At 37.7% G+C, this 17,915-nt stretch overlaps 1 protein-coding gene across 2 annotated transcripts in view; it reads left to right on the top strand.

The window, feature by feature from the left end:
- wdr27 (WD repeat domain 27) overlaps positions 1-17,915 on the top strand; it is a 284,536-nt gene that overhangs the window by 92,213 nt on the left and 174,408 nt on the right. For both annotated transcript variants that reach the window (XM_051919351.1, XM_051919350.1), the window contains exon 19: positions 11,041-11,174. In XM_051919351.1, the coding sequence (XP_051775311.1) occupies positions 11,041-11,174 (134 nt within the window). The remainder of the gene's footprint in view (positions 1-11,040; positions 11,175-17,915) is intronic.

The following is a 17,915-nucleotide window of genomic DNA, read 5'->3' as shown; positions in this document are numbered from 1 at the left end:
GAAAGACCAACTCTGATTATCTGCCTGTCTATTGGCAACATACAGATAACTTGGGTCCTTGCCATGAAGCATATGCAAGTTAAATAGATTAAGAATTCAGAAATCTTTGCAGACTATAATGGAGTATGATTCACTCACACCATCATACATTCAAATCCATATCTTCTTTTACTTTACTGGTCCTCACTTTTCATGTCCACCCTGCAACTCAATCATAAGTCATAGCCATTCCTGTATTTTTGTTATATTCTCCCCTGCCCTCACCAGTTATCTATTATTTCTTTTATAAAGCAGACTGTTTTCTAATCGCACATTTGCATACCACAATTTACAGTATTGACCCAATCCTCTACTAGGCTTTTTCTTAAGAGGTTTCTACAGTTATGGATAATAGAACCAAAGAGGCAAGTGGCAGACACATAAAAAATGAAAGGTTCCAGAGAATGAGATTTCACCAAGGTCAAGATATAGTGTATTCAGAAAGTTTTCAGACCTCTTCACTTTCTAAACATTTTATTGTGTGGTAGATTTAATTTTAAATTTATATATTTCCTATTTTTAATACATTTGCAAACCTTTCAGAATTCTTTACCACTTCATCGTTATGGGTTATTGATGGCCAAAAATGGCAGATTTATCCATTTACAATTTAATATACAGCACACTTAAGTGTGCAGAATATGAAGGGATCTGAATACCCCTTGGGAATCCAATATATATTTGATTGACTGCCATTTCAAAATCCTGACACTTCTTGGTGGCTGAGTGCTGTACTATTTTAAGCATAGAAATCAATCATTTTATTTGTGGATTGAAAAGCAATGCAATAAATTCAAGTAGGTTTTCATTAAAATGTAAAAAAACCAAATAAACCTAACCTATTTTTAAAAAAATAAATGGCTTTGCAATGTAGTTTGATTTTTTGTTCATTAAACATAAATCAAGCAATAAAATTTTTCATGTGATTTTATTTAAAAAGCAATGTTCCTGAAATGCAGTATGAGATATGATAATCTCTGGACAGTTTTTGGCAAACACATATTCAGTAATGAACGGTGAAGAAATGCATTGTTTTGATTAGCGACTCAAAATTTGCTTGATGTAAGTGAATAGGAGAGTTCACCACACAATGGACGAGCATCTCTTCTGGGATTGCTTTCTGCTGTGCCTTTGATCCTGCTGCCCACAACCCTGTAGTGAAATAACTGCATTTGGAAAACTAGAAAAACAAGAGATTGACAAAACACAGTAAACTTGCATTTCCTGGAGTTTAAAGAATAAGCAAAGTATATGTTATCTTTCTTTTGATTTTAAAATGCTAATTTCTGTTTGAATGTTAGCTTAAAGTCCTTCATGCATCCAATAAGAAAAAGATGTTCAGATATGTTGATTTATACATGTTGCAGACTGAATGCTGTTTCTGTTGTTATCATTTATTTGGCTGACACCTTTATCTAAGGCAGTTTACAGGATCAGGACATGGTAAACTTGTTTATTTTGTTTTTTTTTTCTTTTAACATATTGAGCATGGGCGGCACGGTAGCACAGTGGGTAGTGCTGCTGCCTCGCAGTTAGGAGACCTGGGTTCGCATGGAGTTTGCATGTGCTCCCCGTGTCTCCATGAGTTTCCTCCGGGTGCTCTAGTTTCCTCCCACAGTCCAAAGACATGCAGGTTAATTGCATTGGTGATTCTAAATTGTCCCTAGTGCGTGCTTGGTGTGTGGGTATGTGTGTGTGTGGGCGCGCCCTGCGGTGGGCTGGTGCCCTGCCCAGGGTTTGTTTCCTGCCTTGCGCCCTGTGTTGGTTGGGATTGGCTCCAGCAGACCCCCGTGACCCTGTATTTAGGATATAGCATGTTGGATAATGAATGGCTATTGAGCATAAGCAGATTAAATGATTTGCTTGGAGTCACAAAGTGAGTTAGAGCTGTGGCTTGAAACTATTACAAGTTCTCCATTCTGGTTGATGGCAGCAATTTTATAGTTTAAACTTCCTTTCCTTGCGACATGTCTGTAATTAGTTAAAATGTCACTAGCACTAGTTACACTGCAGACAAATGTACAAGTTGTTTGCATTTTGACATACTATAAAAGAGGAGTTTCTAATCTGCGAATCGGCCTTTCAAGGTCTACACTAATTTCTTTGTTTATATCAATTAACCTCCTTAGCACTGAATGTTTTCTCAAAAAATATGTAAAAAGCATTGCATTTTTTGGCTTGACAAATTACATTATTGTTAAATATGTTCTTTCTACTTTAAAACGTGCAAAACACTAAAAGTACAAAGTCAGAATTGTAGAAAGTATAATAATTATACAAATAATAATAATAATAATTATAATAATAATATGAAATGAACAATAATAATAATGATGATTCTAATATCAGATATCATCATCAGCTACCAGTTTTCATCTGTTTAAATAGTAAACTGCTTAGGTGTACGGTCATTTACCCGACACTGTTCAGCATAATGGTTTTTGTCAACAATTCTTTCAATCACGTCATCATCAAGAAATAACTTGAAATAAGTAAGTCGATCTTGGCTGTCAACATTCACTTTTATTCCTGGCTGCCCCGCAAAATCAAAACAAGGTGGTGCTGGTTTATTTGAAGAAGGGTCAACAAAAATCCAAATGTGAGCATCACTTTTGGATTGATCAGAATCACTTTCAGTTTCACTGTCCTTTTCCGTTTTATTGCCTGAAGACAGATTCACTTTGTCATCACTGCTCATGAGAGGCTCCTCGTCATCACTGCTCTTAACATTGTCAACACCTGGGCTGCTGAAAAATGTTTCTTACGAGACGCCATTATGAGGCTAGAAGATGAGTCTACACTGTTGCCCGGGTTATGTTTGGGCCTGATGCTTACGTAAGACACACCTATAACGTTTCCCAAGTAACGTTTGGGACTAATGCTGCTAGCACTTTTACAGCCTGAGTAATCCTTGGGTCTTACACTAGACACATCTACTGTATACAGTTGCCTGAGTGACATTTGAGACTAACATTTTTAGCGCTATTTTCAGAGCCCGAGTGATGCTCAGGTCTAATGCTAAGGAGGTTAAACAACTGCTGTCTTTTCAGTATCAGACCAGCTAGGCCTTACTTGAAGTAACTGTGCCTGTTTCTGTCAGATTTATAGCTAGTCAGCTTGATCAGTAACACAAATTTTGTTTCTATTTTTCAGGTTAAAGTCTTGCTCTCTACATTTCTTTGCATTCTTTGTTTTCGATAGTGTCACAAGTCTATATAGAAGAACGCTTTTATTTCATGTGTCTTGTTAAGTGTATATTGACTTTATGTGTTCAACATAAGAAAGATGAACTCTGGGTATAATTTGTTGTGGTAGGGCCTTAGGGTGACCCTATTCCCTTTTGTACTCTTTACTAGGTAAATGTTAAATGAATGCCCCAAACTTCATGTGCTTTCTTCACTGTCAGGTACTGTAGTTTAGCACTTTTGTTTTCCTTTTATATCTATAACCCTATGCAACTAGATAGAGTACGGGAACATGCAAGAGAAGATTTGCACGTTTATTCATGTATTATAATATTTTAATCTTTAAATAGTTCAACTAGTGCCATAAACAAAAACAAATAGAATGTGGCTCTGCAAACCATACAGTCTGATAGTGCTAGATGTTTAGTTTGAGGCGGCGCCTACATTTATTGATACACTAGACTGTTTTTGAATAGGTCATCATTTTGGCTTCTGCCTTCTTCAACATCATTTACGGTGCTGCCTTCTTCAGCATCATCTGATCATCTGTCTTCTTAGCCACCTCATCATTTGACTTTTTCACAACTCTTTTCTTCAGAGGTCTGTTTTTCATACAACCTTCCTTCCTGGAGGGGGAAGGAGTTTCTTAAATCAGTGTTTCTGACATGTCTGCAGAGAACTTACAGTAAATCACCCTTGTAATACCAGTTACAAGTAGATTAATGCAAAGCCTCCTACCTCTTTCCACTCCAGTTATTGTCTTGTTAACGGCCTTCCATCTCAGCCAACCTGTAATCTCTCAGGCTAGCTGACCAGTTTGTTTTTTCAGATTCTTTCATTACTAGTTTTAACCTGTATTAAGTTCTAAAGTTTTTTTTTCTTAAGTTCACATTTTTATCATAAAATTGTTACACCATCCTTATGACAGGTTGGTACATCAACCCTATAAATCATAATTTTTCTATCACATTGCAGGAAGTTTCTTTACCAAAGAAAATCATAGCAGTCTGTGTACACAGTAATAAGAGCTCCAAATGACCTGGTTTCCATGTCTTGTACTATACTAGGGGGCTCCGCCCCCTGCTCGCTTCGCTCGCCAACCCCTGGTGTTGTGAATTTACAAAGAGCGTGATGTATGAATGAGATATAGCATAGTGTGAAGGTGTAGATGACGCATATAGGAAGCAAATAAAGTTGTCCATGTCCAAAAACGGGCTCAGAGAGGTAGATGCTAACTTTGTGTATGGTTTGTCTTTGTGATTTGTTGATGGTCATGGTCAATGCAGGTCTAATGGGGAACTGTCGCCGTTTAAGTGTAAAAGGTAATTCCAGGTCAGAAGTTGTAAGGTAATTGTAGGAATTAGAACAGTATTGTTAGCATGTGATTCTGTAAGAAGTTTTGCTTTAATAACATTGTCCCTGTTTAGTGTTAAGGTTTCTTAATAGCATGATTATTGTTCCATTTTTAAGGCTAAGATTGTGTTGTGGTAATCCGGCTGGGTTAATAGTGTTCAAATATTCTAAGGGGAAATTAAGATGGTCATTGTCGTCATCAGAGTCAACTTTGTCAGAGCTTAGAAAGAGCTGTGCCACTCCAGGAAGTAATGAAATGACCTGATTTTTTGGACATAATATAGTGCGTTGTGTTAAAAGGGGTATTTGGTGTAATGAGATTGTTGTTCCAAATATCTCTGTAACTCTTTTGAAAGCAATGCCAATTGTCTGCGTATTTTAAGGTGGATTGAAGAATAGCCGAGCGCATGGCATGTGGAACAATAGCTAAGCAATGTGTAAAATCTCCTCCTAATAAAAGTACCTTTCTTTCAAAGGGAATATTATTATTCATCAACGTTTGTAGAAGTTTATGAATGGTGTTGAGTAAGTGACTGGATGCCATTAGATGCAAAAGCAAATGAACTATTGTAGGATGTAATACAGTTCATAAAGTTTTTACTTTCAGGTACTTCGTCAGTTAGAAGCTTCTGTAGATATGCAGGATATGAATGTAAAGGAGGCAGTCAAATGTGACCCTTTTGACAATAACGTGTAAATTCATTACTTGTATTGCCAGTTGTTTCTTCAGGGAAGTTAAGTGAATGACAATGATTGCAAATGACATTCATTAATCCCAATGAATTTTCATGAATAGTGGACTCATTATTGAACGCGTTGTCAGCTAACTGGCGCAAGCGTTTAGCAGGTGTGTGTCGTTGATGTCCTTCACGTGAATGTTTTGTCTGTGCCGTTTGAGAGGCGCATCGTTGTATGTGCAGGAATTGGGACGTGCTATTCTGGAGCCGTAATCGATTTGCCTGTGCTGTGTGAGAAGCCCGTTGCAGTTTACGGCGGTCATTGTTTGTATTGAGCCTTGCCCGTTTTTATATGTCGGTTAGTCGACCGACATGTATTGTTTTTTTTTCATGCGGGTTCGTGTGTTTGGTCCCGTCACTCGAGCCGTATCGTTTTGTACCCGTGAGCGTGAATTCATGACTTGTTTGTTCTTCAGCGTTATAAATATGGATAAGTAATAAGGAGGATCGCACTCACTGTTCGGTTAATAGTGCATCAGTGTAATGAGATCGACCTATGCTGCATAATTTGAATGTGTTCAGATGACGTATATTTAATACGGACGGTTCGTTTAGTAATGGTGCTTTGTGTCTCATTTCTTATTTATGTTAGTGTGGTCGTGGGTCCTAATCCTGCTTTTTGTGTATGTTTCGTGTGCTATGTCCGTAGTCTGTCCCGTTTTGTGTCCAATGGGTTTGTGTGGTGCTCGCGTCTGATTTCCTTTTTTTTTTTTTTTTGTGCTAGGGGGCGTTGCCTCATTTGTGTGTCGTGGGTCTCAATTCTCTTCTTTGTGTGTGTTCCGTTTCGCGTCTGACTCCTTTTTTCTGTGTGCTATGGGCGCCTCATTTCTTATCTTACGTTGCTTTGCATCCGGTTTCCGTTGCTTGGAAGGGGGGTTTTGTGGGGGCGCTTGCGCAGTACGTCTTTTGCGGCTACGGCCCATGGCCGGATGTCCCTGCGTCCATCCGGTTTACCATTCTCGGTTAGTAATATGGATGGTCTGACATTATTCCCATGTAAATGATGTTTGTATTATCTCCTTTAGTTTACCTGTATTTTCCTAAAAGGTATTTTTGCTTGGCAGTCCATGTTATTTCAAATGGATATTTTCAGTTACATAATGCACTATGTTACAAGGTGTTCATCATTTCATGTTGGTCCCATAAATATGAAAGCAACTTCAGTTTATTTCAATGGCCAGCAAAGATTCCAGATCTCAGTCCTGTAGGGAACCTTTCGAATAAGATAGAAGTGAAGGTACACAGAAAGAAATTGTGGCAGAAAAATTCCAAAAGCTGTGTGATGCTATTGGGTCAACATGGACCAAAATCACTAAGGAATGATTCCACCACTTTGTTAAATCCCTACTGAAAGAATGTACAGTAAATACTAGTTAGGCATACCTAGTAACATTGCCACTGAATGTATTAACCAGTAGTCTTATTTTTCTAAGAAATGCTACTTAGATGTTTTGTCACATTGTCTTGTATATACTTTGTTCAGATTGAATGCTAAATCTATTCAGTTTTAATGTTTTTGATATCTTTCTATTATAAAAGAAAATATTAAGACAAGACTATTGCTAAGAGATTTTTTCACGTCCCGCCCTCCTCTCAACCATTTTCAACTATGCCCACGGTCATCTCACCTCTCATTCGTGTGAATGCTTTTGTCAGACTAAGTTCCTGTGCTCTCAGCTCTTATAAATTTTTACGTTTTCCTCACTTTAAGTTCCCAATAAAAGAAGACTTATTATATCTAAATCTTATTGAAGAATTTCATCCCGAAGGGTTATCAACAGAAGAAATGAGCACATGGGCAATCCTAGCACCGAGAAATGATGAAATCAAATGAATTAACGCAAAAATTGTTGATCGGTTATGCAGCAAATAGGTTAAATGCGTATCAATAGACTATGCTGAAACAACATACAAGAAAGGTAAACAAGCATACAGGAAAGGCGACAAGAAAGGTAATGTAGTACATCTTTGCGGATAACATTAGACACCAAAGGAGATCTTGATATGCCATTCATATTAAAACGTTTACAGTTTCCTGTTAGAATAGCTTTTGCTATGACAGTTAACAAATCACAGGGACAAACATTCGAAAAAGTTGGTTTATTTATTAGAGAGAAAGAAGCGATATTCACTCACAGGCAGTTATAGATTGCGTTGTCATGATGTAAGTCCAAACACGGAATCAAAATTCAATGCAATATTGAGGAAAAGTTAATTAAAAAAATTGTTTTTACTGAAGTTTTACAGTAAAAGTGCAAGTTTAAAAAGTATTTGCGTGTTAATTTCAAATCCAAACAGAACAAAAACGTATAATGCAACAAATACCTCAGCATGAAACACAGCATGAAACATACTGTAATTTTATTTCAATTAATTACGTTTTACTGTTTTTTACTATGGTTAATTACTCGCTGTAATGTAAAATAGTTAGTTCTTTTATGCATGTGCAACAATTCCCATGAAAATAACAATCTGTTTAAATTGTCTATCTGCTTCCTGAGTGGCGAAGTGGCTAGCTCGTAGCGCTTGGCCAGGGGTTGGTGAGCGAAGCGAGCAGGGGGCAGAGCCCTCTAGTAATGCAAAAATAATAGGTGGCATAACTATAGCTCAAAACAAGTCAGAATTGTCAGTATCAGATTAATATTTACATTGTTTTCTTCTGTTTAATTTTTGGATAGTTTGTATTATTCAGTATTTTAATTATAATTTTTGCATGTTTGCACGCTACCAGTTTGATTAGTAAGCAACACAATGTTGTGCTATATGTTCCATGGGTACCATCATATTGTTTATAGGGACACCCATTGCAAGTCATGTGTGTTGGAAATGATGCAATGAATCTGCTCCAATGCCGATATAAACGTTTGTGAACTTTGACATAATATCAAATAAAATTCATTATGCAGGAGACTCTAAAATGCCATCTGAAATAAATATTTCTAGTGTTGGAGTTTGTTTTTGATTTGCTTTGTTGCCCAACTTTGTGTTCTGGACTTTATTTTTAATTTTGGTGTTTTTGCTATCTTCTTATCATTGTCACTTTCTAACAGCTTATTTGAAAGTTCCGTTAATGAAAAAAAAATCTTCTTTTCCTATTCACAAATTTCAGATAATTTTAAAACTATACTTTTCTAAATCTGATCAAAACAAAAATTAACAGTAATGGTTTCAAGTTAAGTACTAAAACATTTCCTTTTGCCCTGTCGGTGATCATTAGCTTTGAAGAGGAATACATTCACTTAGTACTTGATTTGGTATTAATTATTGAATTTTAATATATGCTACAGAAGCAATTTAAAGAATATAAAATAATTAATCCATCTGCTGTTTTGTATTCAGTAGCAGACTCATTAATTTTGTAATCATATTAAGCTCTTTGAAAAAGGTCTCCATTCAAGCTATGTACATTTATTTTAAGAAGTCATTTGTGTTAAAATATGACAGAAATAAATAGTTCACATTAAAGCAGCATTCTCTCTCTCTCAGTCTCCCTCCATGTATTACATGGTCTTTCTATCAAAATTAGGTTCACCTTTAAGTATTATTTATACGAGTTGCTCAGTAGCTTGTGCTAGTTACCAGAGTAAGGGTCCCTTTTGATATTTGTTGGCCACCTTTGTTAAATGTGCAGGGGTGGTCATTTCTTTTATGGAGGTCAGAAGTGAATTAACCTTCTTTCCTTTCTTTACAGAAGCAGTGTGGGATAGTAATAAAGTAGAAGTACTTTGTTACTGGACTTGACTAAGTTTTGAGATTATTTCTGCTTTACTTGAGTATAAAATTTTCTGTCTCCTTTTACTAGATATATACTACATTTCCAAATGCAAATGGTTACTGTTACTCTAATATATTTTGTTAGACACATTAGTTACTGCAATATTCAACTAGAAAATAAATGGGCAATGACAATATCCACAATGCGGTGCTCAGTCATTTATCTAAAATAAGGCTTCCCTCACTTTATGAACAACTACTTTAGGAAAACTTGCATTTACAAAGAATCTGGGGAAATTTTCAGATGTATGGCACTGCTGGTAATACTCAATTGTCTACACAGTTATTCCAAATATGCCTCACAGCAACCTGCAGAGCGGGCCTGAAGTGGATGTTTGGGGTGGGACTGGATGTTGGTGACACACAATCCCAGTGTCAGCCATTCTCAGAGCGGATGCTCAGTACAAACTCTATTCTCACAGCAAGCTCCAAATGGGGAGGGACTGGATGTTGGAGGCATGCAGTCCTAGTCACAGTTATTCCAAAAGATGAAGAAGCCATTGTGTTCAACCACTGTCCTCATGGCAGCCTCTGCAGGCTTCAGTGAAGTGTGTTTGTGTGACCATTTCACATGCTGTGGTTCACTCACCGTGTCACATATGTTGCTCACATATCTTCTCACATTTTCCTAGGCATCACAGCTCCAAGACAGATCAGAATCTAGTTAAAGAAACCCAAGCAAAACCAAAAGGCGATTCCTTTAAATGTGAAACTAGAAGTGATAAAGTCTAGATAGAGCGCATTATTAAAAATGTAATAAAGGGCAAGGCCTTATTAGGACTTGTATTGGTGACTAACATTATAATTAAAGTAATTCTGCCAATTATCATGTAGTTCTGTGTTATTTGAACTAAAATAAGTGTCATTTTTGTGGTCAGTAAACATGTCAAATCTTTCATTTCATTTATAAAAATCACTTCATGAAGGGTCTCCTTAAAGCAGATGAAGCCTGTTTGTTACTCTTTTTTACGCCCTCTCCACTGAATTAGGATACTCCCATACACATGTGCTGTTCATAATGAATGTCACTGCTTTAAGTTGCATTTACGTGGCTCATACTTTAGTGATTGTAGTATGACTCACATGCAAAAAGAAGGTAGCTGTGCTTTCTCATCCCACCACCACCCTTTGGCACATTTAACACAACTGGTAGAACAATCAGACGCTCCTGCTCCTCAATAATGCTCAGCAGGATTGACCCCACACTTGTAGTGCCTTTCCCTTAACTCTGCTTGGGGCTTCCTGACTACCTTGCCTCCTTTCCCTTGCACTGGCTCAGTCTGATCCTGGTATTCCTTCAGTTCCTCCCTTGAGATTTCTTTCCGTCACCCATTCAAACTTCTCGTCATTCTTGATCTTTCTTCTTTCTTTTTCACTCTCCCTTCGTCTCATTCTTAGACCCTGTTAAACCCAGTGAGTGCAGGGGTTACATATGACCCACAGAGCCTCAATGAGAGACAGCTATGGGAACAGCCTTAGAGCATTTTATGCATAATTAGCTATTTCTCTCATCAAATTCTCCTTGACTGCATGGCTTTCCTCTTGCACACTTACGCTCATGGGGTTGTAGCTGCCGCACTGTTTTACTAAAAACACTGCACCGTGCTTTAAACTTCCTGAGACAATTCTGAATCCTCTCCTGAAAAGAGGGAACATGATTAGGGGTGTTTGAAATACCTTGTCTTTTCCACAATGGCCTTTTCTTTGCTTCTGACTCGTTCTTCATGAGAAAGCAAAGAACAACTGTGACAGTATATTGGCATTTACTTAACCTCAGAATTCATCTCAGTAAAAACAGTAATACTGTAATTAAAAATATTTGTTAACTCTTTTAATTGAATTAAATATGACTTTTAAAATACCTAAGTAATCTATCATACGTAATGTATACTTTCTCACCAAAAGCATCTATTATAAATCAGTTAATGGTTGTTGTTTCCTTTATATTTCAGAGCAGTGAAGTGTTTCCTAGTCCTATTCGACTTGCACAATTTTATTATATGGACAAATTTTTGTTGTTGTCATCTGGACCATCATTGCAGTTGTTTATGTACCATTTGGATACACTGACTGATGACATCAAAAGGTGAGTGAAAGAATGCAGTGTAATTGCAAGATATATTACTCTTAAGCAGTTTTACAACCTTTTCTTTTTTCAAATGGAAAACAGATTTCTGGTATGGAAAGTTCTTCACTGAGCCCTAGTTCCTTTTAGTGCTTTCTGGCTTTAAACATGTGATTAATTTTTGATTTGTTTGAAATGTTTTGGTGTTAACCTAAATGCATAAGAAAGCCAAGAATGACTGCACTGTAAAGCAAAAGTTTTTTTCTGATCACAGTCCAGTGACAGCATAAGCTCCTAATTGCTTACAACCATACAAAGAAGATCAGTGGTGAATCTGGATGCTTTTGATCTTTAGAGGTGAAAACAAGGCAACTATTTAAATGCTTTGAAATGTTTACTTACATAGTTACAGTTATTACAGAAAATTGCTTATTTGGGAAATGGAATCATAGTTTGTTGACAGCAATTTAAAGTTTATTTTTAATTCTTCATTGTTGCAGTATGTTGTTGTTCATTACAATTATGGACATTGTTAACAGATAAATAAAGTAGCACAGTATTTTTTATGCCAGCATTTTTTGCCTTACGGTATTTTATCATTTTTTAAATTTCACTATTTTGCCACTATATGTAAAGCGTATGTCACATTAGTCGTAGTCTTCATTTACATGATCTTAGCCAGTTGGAGGCGCCATTTGTCTAATGTGACATTTCTAATGACTGCGACTGCCTAGGATAAAATCAAACAGGTTTGATTTTCTTGTTAGTTGGAGGGATGGGCTGTATACACAGGAGAGCTGACAACCAAATGAACCAAGGAATGCACATTCGACAGTAGACTGCATCGAATGTAGTGATGAGAAATAAGGAACATGCATGTTTTCAACTTCACAAACAGAAGAGAAGCTGATGCCTTGAATTTTACATACAGAATGGAAACAAAATTAAAAGACAGAGATTGCTGCTGAACTTACTGCAGCTGTTAACTCTTTGTAAAGCATTGCTCCATTGGCACAACTGTGTTGGATTATTGAATCTTGGTCGGTAAACATGATATGGGCTGCAGTTTTCAGTCATGCAGTTTGACATGGTGTAGCAACATATTGTGACATAAGTGGCCTGAAAACTGCATGAAGCAGATACTGTATGGGTGTCAAACAGACGAGAAGATTTCTTTTAGCCTAGATAATCCTCATTTTTTGCACCACTTTGTTGTAATATTTGTCACCTGTCTGTTTTAGTTCTCCCTTAAATACATTCCTTAAGTTTTAACAACTGTATCTTTAGAGTTAGCACCACCAGTGGCAGTAAAGCCAGAGGGATGGTTTCTAAAGTAAAATGTGGGCCTAGACAGCTGTGGGCCAAAACAGCTGTCAGAGAATAGGTTGCTGAATGTACCATGTCTTGATAATATGAAGGAAAGAGTCTTGGATATATCAACATATTGGGAAAGGGAAAGAATTCTGTCAAGGCATTAGTAGCACCCTATTGATATTGAAGACCCATGGAGTAGTGACTTCATAGGCATAAATATAGGAGAATGACAGGGGGCGATGACAAGTGACAGAATAGAAATTCTCCATTTTCATTGCTCACAGCAAGGGATTCCTCTGTGGTAAAACGTTTTGGACATTGACATTGAATTGTAAAATGATAACATGTTTAAATTTTGCACTAGAATTTGTGTGCTTGAGGTTTGTCTTATCAAAAAATAGTGGTGAGAACAGACTGTGTTTGTGAACATTTTATGTTTTTAAAAACTGCATTACTGTGAAGGTGTCCAAAGAAAATTGTTTCTCTAGAGCAATTAATGTCCATGTCACATTGCACTTAGTTTTGGCAATTTTCACTTGCAGACTTCATTTAAATAATCATGGTGAGTTAGAGGTAGTTGAGGAATGCTCCCCTGAACATCAGTCATGTACTTTGACATATCCAGTGACATATCCAACAGAGTCTTAAGTTGAAGGGGTGGGCTTGCAAGTGTGAGATGTGATAGCCAATGAGTGCTCATCTGTAGGTGTAATGCACATAATACAGCTATGAGGAATAAGGCACACAGGTGTTTCAGGCTTGACAAATAGAAAACAGACTTGTGTGTCTGATGCTATATGTTTTTAGATAGCATGACAGAATGAAAGAAAAACAAAAAAGTTCAGTGACTCAAGCTGAAGTTGCTGTACCATTAAACCTTTCACATGAGTACCAGCTCCATCAGGCAAAGCGTTATTGTCTGTCAGAATACTTTGGAAATGTGAATTGTCTAATTCGATATTCCCTGCTATTTCTTGTAGTTTAATCTCACATACTGCAGTAATGAGACCAGTAACTGTAGTCATTTATTTTGACATGCCGTCCAACAAGAGGACATACTGTATAATGTCACAATGGCTTAAGGGAAAAAATATACTGTGAAAAGTAAAATATGGTTTTAACTATGACTTGACAGATGACCAATAACAAAGTGAGATCATGATACCTAGGCATTCATTGGTGTCTCCAAGCCTATGCACTCTGAACAAAAAAAAGTTGAAAAGTATCCCAAATAAATGTGCATATATAACTAGATAGATGATACATGAATAACAGAGAGCTGCTGCTGCTAATTGTAGGAGGCAGTAAGATGGTCAGAGCTGCTCAGATTGTACTACAGGTTTATATCTAAAGTCATTAACATTAATATAAGTCAAAGTGACACCCAAAAAGCAATGGACTAATTTATATGAAAAATGACATACAGTACAGAATATATTGCAAGAAAATAAAAAAACAACTTCAAATCAGAGTGAATTTAGTACAGGGTAAAATTACTATAGTTTTCCAAGCATTTATTCTTTAGTCAGGTAGGCCTCTGTTGCGCATTCATCCAGTGATTGTTAAGCTACTCCAACAGGACGTTGTTGTTAGCACGCTGACAGATTACTTTGTCATGCATTTGGTATTTTGCATTTTGTGCATATTAATATACAATTGGTGCTGTTGATCACAGGTTTTGGTCATAAATAGAAAAGCAGTGGTCAAATATGGGGAAACAATATATTCAAAATGGGACTGGAGTGGTTAGTCTACAGCTGCAATGAATTTGGCCAGCAGTTCGGAGGGGGGGGGGGGGGGGGGGGGGGGTAAACATTAACATTATACAAAGTTATTGTCTGTTATACTGTCTGTTATATTGTCTGTTTTTATCACTCTTTAATTTAATATTGTTTTTTATCAATATGCTGCTGCTGGCGTATGTGAATTTCCCCTTGGGATTAATAAAGTATCTATCTATCTATCTATCTATCTATCTATCTATCTATCTATCTATCTATCTATCTATCTATCTATCTATCTATCTATCTATCTATCTATCTATCTATCTATCTATCTATCTATCTATCTATCTATCTATCTATCTATCTATCTATCTATCTATCTATCTCTATCTATCTATCTCTATCTATCTATCTAGTTCAATAGGTTCAAAACATTTAGAAACACATTAAAGACAGCAAATGCATAATATATAAATGTAAGGAAGCAATGTTAGATAAAAAACGGTTGCTATTATTTAACGTTTTAACAGTGACTAATAATAACCTTATGTGACTATTATTTTAAGAAGTAATGAGTCACTAGTAATTAATTTGTTTTGAAACTCAAGGAAAGCTCTGTGCAGCTATCTCCTCACTGCTCAAACTTCTGCAGCTATTCTAACTAAAAGACGCAAACCTCACTTCTTTTCTAAATGCTTGTTTATCAGGTTCTTTAGAATCTAATGCTGATGCTTCTGGTTATATTCTGATTATTTTGTTTTTGACTTACTGCTTGTGAGTTTTGAAATGCCCATTTGCCTGATTTCTGCCTGCTCCATTGCTTATGACAACTTTTTGCTTGCACTGCCAGCCAGTTTAAGTCTTTGCAGAGTAACTACATTCAGACATAAAGGTGAAATGTGAATACTTAACTGTGATACACCTCTAGTACAGGCAGAGATAGGATGAAAGAGTATATACCAATCAGCCATAATATTTAAACTATCTTTCTGATATTGTATAGGTCCCCCTTGTGCCGCTAAAAACAAGCTCTGACCCATCAAGGCATGAATTATACAAAATCCCTGAGTATCTTACACCAAGACATTAGCAGAAGATACTTTAAGTCCTATAAGTTGTAGGGTGGGGCCTCAATGCATTGGACTAATTTTTCCAGTACATCCCACAGATGCTTGATCAGATTGAGGTCCAGAGAATTTGGAGGCCAAGTCAAAACCTTGAACTCTTTGTCATGTTCCTCAAACCATTCCTGAACAATTTTCAGTGTGGCAAGGTGTATTGTCCTGCTGAAAGAGGCCACGGTATGCAATTGCCATGAAGGGGTGTACATGATCTGTAACATTTTTTAGGTAGGTGCTACATGCCAAAGTAACATCCACATGAATGCCAGGACCCAAGTGTTCCCAGCAGAACATGGCCCAGAGCATCACGCTGCCTCCGCTGGCTTGCCTTCACATAGCGCATCCTGCTACCATTGTTTCCCCACACACCCGGCCTTTTGCATCAATGAGTCTTGGGTGCCCATGACCCTATTGCAGGTTCACTGTTTGTCCTTCCTTGAACCACTTTTGGTAATTACTAACCACTGCATTCAAGGAACACCCCACAAGACCTGCCATTTTGGAGATGCTCTGATCCAGTTGTCTAGCCATCACAATTTAACCGTAGTCAAAGTCACACAAATCCTTACAATTGCCCATTTTTTCTGCTTACATCACATTCACTTGCTGCCTAATGTATTCCACCCATTGACAAACTCAATTGTAATGAGATAATCAATGTTATTCACTTCACCTGTCAGTGGTATTAATGTTGTGGCTAATCGGTGTATATTTCCAAGTCATAATTTCCTTTAGGTTTGGCCACAATGCTGGAACAAATAAATGAAGTATCTTAAACTGTTGACAGTATGTGCATTATGTCAATGGAAACTCAATCCTCTTTAATATAATTACCTAGTGTGCCATATTCTGCAGTGTTATCTGTGAGTCTGACTTCTCTCTTAGTTTTTGTGGATTTATTTTGAATTTCATCCAACAGAATGGGACTCATTTACTTTTATTGTTTTTTCTTAAGATGGAAAGCTCTCCTTAGGTTTGAATGAAAATTATTTGAAGACTATTTGTGCTGAAATTGTTTCAAAGCATTTCTTGACAATTTTAATGTTTTTGATGGTCAATAAAAACAGCAAATAATTACGAACTATAATTTACTCAACAACATGGTTAATGTTCAATATTAGCACCAGAATCCAAATATTTATGGATCAAAACAAGAAACAGAGCAAGTGCAAACCTGGAAGATTAAACAACGCTGTTAAAGAATATAATGATTGAGCACTTACTGGACTGTCAATCCTCTCTAAATATACTAAAAAATATTACTGACAGATTGCAAAAGCAAACAGCAAACATTGGGCTAATGATAGGTTGGGACAAGGCTATTATGGGTTTTTTTTTTAGTAATGGAAGTGCATGTCTTGTTCAGATGACACTACATGGATTTTTGCTTATCTACAACAGTATATACCTGGCTACTGCTGCACACATGATCCTATATAAAAAAGAGTAGAATGCTCAGACTACTTTACAATAACTTAACTGGAGGTTTTACATTTTAGTTCACAGTGAACTTTGTACTCACTGTGCAATCTATGAAACAGATATTTTTGCCCCTGTGAATACAAGTGATTGGGTCTATCAGAACATAGGCTCTTCTCTCTAGTTCCTATGACCTCCATTTTCTCTTTTTTTTATTAATTTTATGTCCATCCATCCATTCATCCATCCATTCTCTTCCGCTTATCCGAGGTCGGGTCACGGGGGCAGCAGCTTGAGCAGAGATGCCCAGACTTTCCTCTCCCCGGCCATTTCTTCTAGCTCTTCTGGGAGAACCCTGAGGCATTCCCAGGCCAGCCGGGAGACATAGTCCCTCCAGCGTATCCTGGGTCTTCCTCGGGGCCTCCTCCCGGTTGGACGTGCCCGGAACTCCTCACCAGGGAGGCGTCCAGGAGGCATCCTGATCAGATGCCCGAGCCACCTCATCTGACTCCTCTTGATGCGGAGGAGCAGCGGCTCTACTCTGAGCCCCTCCCAGATGACTGAGCTTCTCACCCTATTTTTAAGGGAGAGCCCAGACACCCTGCGGAGGAAACTCATTTCAGCCGCTTGTATTCGCGATCTCATTCTTTCGGTCACTACCCATAGGTCATGACCATAGGTGAGGGTAGGAACATAGATCGACTGGTAAATTGAGAGCTTTGCCTTACGGCTCAGCTCCTTTTTCACCACGACAGACCGATGCAGAGCCCGCATCGCTGCGGATGCCGCACCGATCCGCCTGTCAATCTCACGCTCCATTCTTCCCTCACTCGTGAACAAGACCCCGAGATACTTGAACTCCTCCACTTGGGGCAGGATCTCGCTACCAACCCTGAGAGGGCAGTCCACCCTTTTCCGGCTGAGGACCATGGTCTCGGATTTGGAGGTGCTGATTCTCATCCCACCCGCTTCACACTCAGCTGAAGATCAGCTGAGAGAGCTGAAGATCACGGCCTGATGAAGCAAACAGGACAACATCATCTGCAAAAAGCAGTGACCCAATCCTGAGTCCACCAAACCAGAACCCCTCAACACCCTGGCTGCGCCTAGAAATTCTGTCCATAAAAGTTATGAACAGGATCGGTGACAAAGGGCAGACCTGGCGGAGTCCAACTCTCACTGGA

Source organism: Erpetoichthys calabaricus, chromosome 15 (assembly GCF_900747795.2).
Source record: "Erpetoichthys calabaricus chromosome 15, fErpCal1.3, whole genome shotgun sequence".
Lineage (NCBI taxonomy): Eukaryota > Metazoa > Chordata > Cladistia > Polypteriformes > Polypteridae > Erpetoichthys > Erpetoichthys calabaricus.
Note: the sequence above shows the minus strand (reverse complement) of the source record. Positions and strands in the feature narration are given on the sequence as shown.